This window comes from Sinocyclocheilus rhinocerous, unplaced genomic scaffold, assembly GCF_001515625.1.
Source record: "Sinocyclocheilus rhinocerous isolate Xijiao unplaced genomic scaffold, SAMN03320098_v1.1 scaffold504, whole genome shotgun sequence".
Classification (NCBI taxonomy): Eukaryota; Metazoa; Chordata; class Actinopteri; order Cypriniformes; family Cyprinidae; genus Sinocyclocheilus; species Sinocyclocheilus rhinocerous.
The window spans coordinates 2,713,571-2,722,608 of NW_015645076.1; the positions used below are offsets into that span (position 1 = coordinate 2,713,571).

A 9,038-nucleotide genomic window follows, 5' to 3' on the forward strand; every position below is an offset into this window, starting at 1 on the left:
CTTCTGTTGGGAGATTCTGTCATATGGCTAATTCACACCACACCGACAGACACTGATCAATGCCGACAGTCACCAGATTACAGTATGTCACTTCTCAGACATTCCAATACATGACAAACACCGATTCAACTTCAATCAGCAAAAACAAATAACGACCAATAGTAAAAGACGCAAACAGGCTAACACACTGATTCGCCAAAATCTGACAAACATGTCTGTTGCTGATGTTTGTGTCTGTCAGTGCAGTGTGACTTGGCCTATATATAAAGGCCAGATCAGTAGACTGTTGCAGTGATAGCTGTCCTTCTGCACATTTCTCCCATCTCCACACATGATCTCTGGAGCTTAACCAGAGTGACCATCAGGTTCTTGGTCAACTCTCTTACCAAGGCCTGTATGCTCAGTTTGGTCAGGTGGCCAGCTCTATGAAGAGTCCTTGTTGTTCCAAACTTCTTCCACTTCTTTCATATTTGAAAAAAATGAAAGTATTTTAGAACAAGGCTGCAACATAGGCAAATGTGAAAAAGAAGGGTTCTGAATACTTTCTGAATGCACTGTATACTTAAAGGGGTGGTTCATTGCGATTTCACTTTTTTAACGTTAGTTAGTGTGTAATGTTGCTGTTTGAGCATAAACATATCTGCAAAGTTAAGAAGCTGAAAGTTAAGAGTCCTTGTTGTTCCAAACTTCTTTTGAAATTCTATTTGAAAAAAATGAAAGTATTTTAGAACAAGGCTGCAACATAGGCAAATGTGAAAAAGAAGGGTTCTGAATACTTTCTGAATGCACTGTATACTTAAAGGGGTGGTTCATTGCGATTTCACTTTTTTAACGTTAGTTAGTGTGTAATGTTGCTGTTTGAGCATAAACATATCTGCAAAGTTAAGAAACTGAAAGTTCAATGCAAACGGAGATATCGTCTTTTAAAATTCTGGCAGTTTAATGCCTACAAAAATGGTAGGGACTACAACAAGTTACTTCCCGGGTTCGTGACGTAACAAACCCAGATAAACCCCGCCCTCTGGAAAACAACAACAAGCAAAAAACATAGGCCTACCATTAAAAGCCGTGCTTGCACAGGTTCTGCACGATCCTCTTCAATAATATCCTCTGCTTCTCAATCGGGCTCAAACTGATAAGCGATATTAACAACGCCTTGTTTACAATACAACCGGAGCACATGCGGCTGAGGTGAGGGGCGGGACGTTTAGACGCGCACTAGAGACGGATGAGCCAATCACAACACAATGGGCTAGCTAACCAACCAGAGCCCATCGCCTATTTCTGAGGGAGTGGCTTCATAAAAGAAGGAAATGATCAGCATGTTTCTCAGAGAAGGGACAGAGCGGTGTGGAATAAATGTAAATTATGTGAAAAATAATGTGTTTTTAAAAAAACGAAGCATTAACACATGTTAGACTGCACCCCATAAACACAATCAAGCCTAGAAAAAAAAACTGTGAACCACCCCTTTAAAAAAAAGACTTGGCACATCTGCTCTTCTCTTCCTCTTTTCTAAAGATACTTACATTTATTTAAATTAACTTGACTTCTTTTCTGCAGAGGAACCACAACACTTGAGTGTTTGCTCTTTCTTGTAAAACATAGTACTTAATTTTTCCCCAGTCAATCAACCTTCCCTTAGAAGGTTTGCGAGCCAGCCTACTTGTCCCATGCTCCAGTTTCTGGACTTCCCAATAGTGTTCTAACCTCAGACTCTGCCACAGGTGAGATCTTGAGGAGCAGTTTGCTCGACATTATGTTCCCAATATCATGGACTTTTTTCTCATTAGTGGTGCTTGTGAAGCATATTACTATGCTGTGGCTTTTTTTTTTCTTCCGTACAAACTTCATAACTTGTCAGTTTGTCAAAGACCCATGAAAGAGGTGTCAAATTGTGTTGCTTATTGGGGATAGGTATGCAATGACTTTTATAAGCGATCAGGCGTCCAATGTTTGTATAACGGGCGAAAAAAAATTGTGTGAAAAATCCCATAGACGTAACATTGCGACCAAATTTGACAGGTCATAGCTCCGAGTGAGGGTTTCATACAAACATGTGGGTCACTTTGAAGAGGCTGGCAAGCTGAGCAAGAACATACCTTGCAACGAGGTATAAGTTGTACCCCTGGAGTGCAAGAGCCGCCTGAATTTGCCCCATAGACATACTATGGTGAAGGAACTGAGCACCCATGTTTTTCCTACTATGGCAACTTGCCTAGGAATTTTGTATTGAACATAACTCTGGATCGCTATGTCATAGAGACATGGGTGTGGTGGGCTCATTTACTCAGGCAACCAATCAGTCTCTTAGGAACATCATGAAGCTATCAAGCCACGCTCTAGCAACCATTTAGAGCACCCTAGCAACTGAACACATACTGTAGACTGCATTATAAAAAGCATTATAAATATCTTTGCATCACAGTGTCATAGAGACATGAGAGCTGGCTCATTTAATTCAGGGAAGCAAACAGATCACTGTTGACACTTCCTAGCCACACCCTAGCAACCACTGTCGAGCACCCTAGCAACCCAAACCCAAAGAGGCATATCTTTAAATCTGAATGTCATAGAGGCATGGGGGGTTGTTTTATATCATTCATACTGGCAAGCAGCCTTTGGAGTATCACCATTGGCAGCTGACAAGCCACTCCCTAACAACCAAACAGACTACCCTAGCAACCGTTTAGCAATATCTATATCTCTGGATCAAAACATTGTATAGACATGGGACTTGGTTCTTTTGACTCATGCTAGCAAACAGGACTTCCAACATGCTACACATGCTAGTTTATAGCATCATTTGTAGCGAATAGCAACAGTACATGTTAACAGCGGTTTGCTAAGTGTTAAAACATGTTAAAAATCCTAGCTAATTGATAAAATATGATAAAAAAGACCCTACTAACTGCCCAGTGCTGAGTGTTGCCACGGCAAGCACCACTCACATTTTCTTCAGAAAATGTACATATCTAGTTTACTATGTTGTCAAAATAACATAACTTGATTTTCCATTGTTAGTGCAAAGGGCCTTTTGGTGTGTTATATTTGTGCTGGGCGTCATCTTGGTGTTGATTGGTGGGTTTGTCACAATCTGTGCAACCCCAGGGACCAGACATCGCCTTTATGAGACTGAAGGTGCTCTCTTTATAACTGGGGGTGAGAGAAAAAGTTGCCAAAACATTCAGTTTCCAGTGATTCTATAGTGACTTTGCTTTAACATTCACTCTTTTTCTCTTCTTTTCCATACAGGCATCTTACTCATGTGTGTAGTGCTGTTGTTTGCTGTGTGGGTGCAGGTCTCAGACTCTTTAGAGCGGTACGGCCTCCAGCGCAGACGCTTAGTGTGCCCCAGTCTGCAGCTCAGTGTGCACTATGGTCCGTCTTTTATGCTGGCTCCCACTGCTGCCTTCCTCTGCCTGCTCACTGGCCTACTTCTCCTGCTCATTCCATCAGTCAGCAGAGAATCAGCCAGGGACACAGAAAATCAGCCATTCTCACTGCGAGAGGAATGTGTGTAGAGTTATGTATACATGACAATGATTCTTTCCTAATGTTCAAAGTAATGTTTTCTGTCATCATTTGCTCCCCCTTATTCTGCATGTATAGTTTTCTGCTCCCATATACCACAAAAAGAGATTTATGAGGATATTTGACATATTTTACATATAAGAGAGTATAATCAAAAGTACAATCAAATGTTCTTTAAACAAATAATTAAATGTACCCAGGGGGCCACAAGGGGGTGCTAGAGGGTTCACAGAAAAGATTTTACAAAAATATCAATGATAATTTTAACATATGCTGAATTTGTCTTTATTATCACTATTTCAAATTGCTTTTAAAGGTGGAGATTTTTCAGTTTTTTTCTACTGACAGCCACAGCTTTGAAAAGCTCCTAGTTACCATTCACGTTCATTGTATGGAAATGAGCAACCCCAACATTCTGCTAAACTTCTCCTTTTGTGGAGAAGAAAAAAATATGTGACAACTGAATTGTTATTCAATAATTCGAATGAACTATTTTTTTAAGAATGTTTAAAAAGTCATATTCAGACTGGTGAACATTTTGATTAAGCACTACAATTGTTGAAACTACAGAAACAGAAGAAGTGGAGAAACAGCCTATCCACCAGTTTTTTGGTAATGTTTTGTTATGTTTATATATTGATTTATTTTCTTTCATTATATATTTTTCTTGGCTCTAGATTTTATGTTATGCTTTTTAAATATATATATTTTCTTTTGCCTTTTTATTATTTGTTGTTTTTGACTGCAGAAATTTAATTGAACTAAACAAAATAATAACATTCATAATAATAAAAAAAAACTAAATAAATCAATCATACTAAATTATGAGATTTCAGTTTGTGCACTCCTTCAGTGCAGTCAAATCCTCTTGTTTGAAAAGTCATTAGTGAAAAAAATTGATGAAGGTGCTGTACTCTTCAACCAGCTTCATAAACTATTTCACAAACCTTCATGTAAAATGTAACACTTTAGTAAATAAAATACTATACTAAATACTATAGACAAACTTTTAAGTCAACTTTTTATTGGCATGTTTTGCTGAATTTACATTTGGCTGTATGGCTCTGCTCTAAATTCCAATCCTTTTCATGAGCTCCATGAAAAGTTATGACAGGGAAATAGCAGCAGCTTGTAGGGGTAGCCATCCCAATTTAAGACTGGGAGAGCTACACAGAAATCCCCCCGAGAACAGAGCATGCAACAATGACAACAGACACAAGTTAAAGGAGGAACTGGGGAGGAGGTAGGTTGTAAAGCAGTGTGCATTGGAAGCAGCAAAGCAGGCTGACTGAAATGGTGTTTAAATAAGGCGCCCTGTTTGCCAACTGGGTGCATATAAATTGGATCAGCTGATATGGGCTGGGTTTGAAACTTTTTTTTTTCAGCTGATAGTGAAGGCCTGCCTGAACTAATGCAGAATGCTTTATTATATCCATTAACATTCCCATTTATCTCAATGGCAGTAGCTCCAAAAAGAATTAGTAAAAAATCTACTATAATATAATGAAATATTTGTGATTTAAATGCTGCTTGCAAATTTTTGTCAGAATACACTGATATGGCCAACAATGTAGAAACTTGGACCTGTTGTTTACGACTGACTCAGCCACCTCAAAAATAAGTATGTGACCTGAACAGAACAAAGTTTCTTGTGATCTCAACTTTCTCATGTGAAAGGAAAAAAAGAAATGTCACTCACTATTTCTCTGGTCAGCTGCAGACTATTTAATAAGCATCCCTGAAACATTTTAGAACCATTCAGATGTCCCAAATTTTCAGAGTCACCATAATGTCTATAATGATGAAGTACAATATCAGATGATTTAGAAGTGGTTTATCACTGACAGACATAATATAATAATATAATTATTATAAAAAATATATCAAATATATATAACATATGACATAGTAACATTGTGTCTCATATCTATATATATCTATATATCTCTATATCTATATCTATATCTATATATATATATATACATATATTGTGATATTGTTCAGAGAATAAGAATGTTTTAATTAAATATGAATTTGTGCAAAAGGTAAGCATACATTTACAATAGAGTTATGCATTTAATTTGGTTAATGCATAAATATAGAAAGCAACCGCCAGAGAGCAGTGTTGCTTCAGTTCTTGAAAGCTGTCACATTATGGAAGAAGCGCTCACCACAGGGAACTGTGGGACTTATCCAAAAGCTTATCCCAGATAGCTGAAACAACAGTGCTGAGATTGAAAAATAAATCACTGTTTTATGAATAAGACACGGGAGCTCAGATAACTGTACATTTGAAATAAACATGAATCAAATTGGCACATTTTGATCAAACCTCGTTTTCTCCGTTTACAGTCATTCTTGCATGAAAGAATTACAATACATTCGTTCGGTCTATTGTCACACCTTTATAATTGGAAAAGGCAAACAGACACCTGAGATGCTCAGAGAGATGGTGGAGTTTGATGAAGTGAAGCGACTCATCAGCGCGGATCTATCTTTAAAGTTTGACGCAACTTATAAATCACACCTGGCCCGTTGTTTCGGAACCTGGCGCGTTTCCCCCCTTAGCTCGGTTCGTTTGGGCATATGTGAACACTGCAATCGCGCTCGGATCCGCGCCAAAACAATCGATCCAAGATCGCCTGAAGGAGGGGGCCTCGGCTCGATTGAAAACGAACTCTGGAGCGGTTCGGTTGTAGTGAGAAAGCAATCCGATCTAACGGACCAACGAACCAGGCTATATCACAATGTATAATGGGTAATTACGTAAGTTCCGTGAAAAGCATTAGCTTTGTTGTTTTGCTAATACTTCAAAACGAACCATGTGAATGTCTGTGGTTGAGCATGTCTTCGCCATTCAAAATCAAAGCGCACTTTTTCATTTTATAATGCCGTCTTATTGCTCTTCTTCCTAGTATGTGCATTTTAAAAATGATTTCCTGATGAATCCTGGACTCCTGCTCAAAGTGATAAAATAATGACATCTACAAAACAACAACAACAACAATAAGCCCGCGAAGCTGTTGTCGTTCCATCCTGACAGATGACAGCCCTGACAGTGAGTTGCGAGCTTGGCGTGTATAAATACACCTGAACCTGTCACATCCGCTTCCGCCGCCGCAACCAACTTAAACATCTCTGTCAGTCCCGACCCTCGTCAAACCTCTGCAATGAATTGATGTTTTAAGGTAGGTTTTAATGAATAAGGGGGAGTCGGATTCGGTCATATCCCCTCAGATTCATTTTTTTTTTTTTCACAAGGTCTGTTGGCAGATTCATTACTGGTGCTTGCCCACAACTCCCCGCGCAATATTTTCCCGCGGCTTTCGCAGTTGTCCGTCCCCCTCATCACCGAGGGTCTTTGTCCCAGAGAGATAGAACTGTCCAAAACAATTACCTCAGGAGCTTTAACGACAAGCGGTGAAGCATTTTAATCTCTTCGCACTTTATCTTGGAGGTACCTACGGTTAAAAGAGGCGACTAGACGCAAATACTTGACACTAAACTCGCTCGCACAAATAAATAAATAAAACATGCCAAAGTTTACTGCAAAGCAAGCAAAAAGGCCTCTTAAAGTTGGTGTCCCTCTCATTTTTGTGAATGCGGACATGAATTAAAATGTTTTAATTTAAATACACCAAAATATAATGTCCTCATATGAGGTCACAGGGTTTCAGGAGGTTAAAATATCACAGAACTTTATAAAGAAAGGTTTCTTTTAGGTTGTAAAACGTAATATTTATGTATTACTAATTCAAAATATTTGTAAAAATACTTTTCACCTTGAAACAAAAATAGACATGTATTCAAGGTGTAAGAAAATATGTAATTATGTTATTCTTGATGGTTACACCTCATGATATTTTATTGTGACAACTTTACATATATGATTTTATTCAATGCAGGCCAAAGTCCAAAGACTACTTGTATTTGTACTACTTGGCTCTCATTTTTTGGATCATGTTATTCATCTAGAAGACACACCCAGGGGGCACAATTACCTCCTGCTCATGCTAGCCAAGAAGAGAAAATGACTGTTTCTGGATTCAAGACCTCTCAACCTGGGGACCCGGTGTTGAACCACTGTCCCCTCCACAATTATGCTCCCTTCTACCTTCGTCTGTTTATGAGTGGGCCCTCCGGAGGTCATATTCTGAGATGAGCTTTTGGTCAAAGGGCCCGGGGCCTGGCATGTTGTCCCTGGAGAGGGCATTGGATGACTGATTTTATATTATCAGGGAGGAAAACAGACAGTTGATTTGAATCAAATTCAGGGGCCACAATCGGCGGTGCTGTGAACGTCTTCTGCATTGTGTGAATCCCACTTATATCTCATTTACAGAGAACTCTTCAGCAAAAGGCTGTTCTTTAATTTTCCAAAGATGCCAGCCAGCACTCTCATTCCTTTGGCTATTCTCTGTTTCGCTCTCTCTTTTGCACACTCGCTCTGACCAACTCTTTTAGGGGCCATAATGAGTTCTGTGATTGCTGTGCGCCCCTGTGCCCCGTGTTTCCCCTCTCTGCTCTGTGGCAGGTTAATGAGGATCGGAGAGATCAGCATGCCGCTGTTAGACATGTCACACACGCTGAGGTGTTGAACAAACCCTGTCCATCTTTGGCAGTGAGCCTGTCAGATCCTTTCTCTTTCACCCTGCTAGGGCTGCCCGCTACTCTTTTTAGGAGAGATAATATTTGCATACTGTATATAGTGCATCATATTGTGCTTTCTTTCTTTTTTCCTTCTTTTTTCTTTTCTCAGATCTTCTCCTGTTATTTCTATAATCTCAATTGGTTATTAACATTAGGCCCCAAATGTTAATAAAATTTATTTCCAAACATTCCCAAATTTAAGAGCTTAGAAAAAAATATGGATGCAGCAGTGCTGATGGTTCTTTGAAAATGAATAAATGATGCAATTCATACATACAATGACTTGAATACACCTTTTATGTTTTAAATTTTTGAATTAAAATTCATTTTGATATTTTTGAGGGGCATAAAATGAAAAACTTTACTGAGAAAGCCTAATTTAAAGAATGGAACTCTTGTAAAGAAACCTTTTACTTTGATTATTTATGTTTTTTTAAACAAAACTGATTATTTGCTTATTAATATTTGAAAAATTTTGTCTGCCTAAATGAAATTTAGGCCTAAACTTTTAAAAGTTTTTTCAAAATCAAATAAAACCAACATGAATTCAAATAATTTTTTTAATTATTTTGTATTGTTCTCTGAGGTCCACTTATAAACTATCTGTAATAACAGACAAAGCAATAGTAACCACGTAATGAAAACACTTACTAACAATCAGTGGCGGCTCGTCGGGGGAGGCACGGGAGGCACAGCTTCCCCATAATTTTGAGGTGAAAATGGGAGGAGGACGATTTAATGTTAATAAAATTCACAATTCTCACCAGTTCATGTCTCAGAATGTGTATTTTTTGTTTGTAATTTCACAGTTGTAATACCATAACGTGAAAGCGCCGCTTTTCTATCGCAAATGT

The 9,038-nt window shown here is 38.5% G+C and overlaps 1 protein-coding gene across 1 annotated transcript; it reads left to right on the forward strand.

The window, feature by feature from the left end:
* The first annotated feature begins 211 nt into the window (after positions 1-211).
* On the forward strand, positions 212-3,622 carry LOC107705516 (transmembrane protein 182-like). The gene is made up of 4 exons (XM_016508823.1): positions 212-226; positions 1,646-1,727; positions 3,025-3,162; positions 3,256-3,622. The coding sequence occupies exons 1-4, from the start codon at positions 212-214 to the stop codon at positions 3,522-3,524; spliced, it is 504 nt and encodes a 167-aa protein (XP_016364309.1). The 3' UTR covers positions 3,525-3,622.
* The last annotated feature ends 5,416 nt before the right edge of the window (positions 3,623-9,038 follow it).

What these genes read in the sequence shown, in the direction of transcription:
- LOC107705516 (XM_016508823.1), top strand. An exon ending in AACCTCAGACTCTGCCACAG is followed by an intron (nt 1,728 to 3,024) that starts GTGAGATCTTGA and finishes TTCCATTGTTAG; the next exon opens with TGCAAAGGGCCTTTTGGTGT. An exon ending in TGCTCTCTTTATAACTGGGG is followed by an intron (nt 3,163 to 3,255) that starts GTGAGAGAAAAA and finishes TTTTCCATACAG; the next exon opens with GCATCTTACTCATGTGTGTA.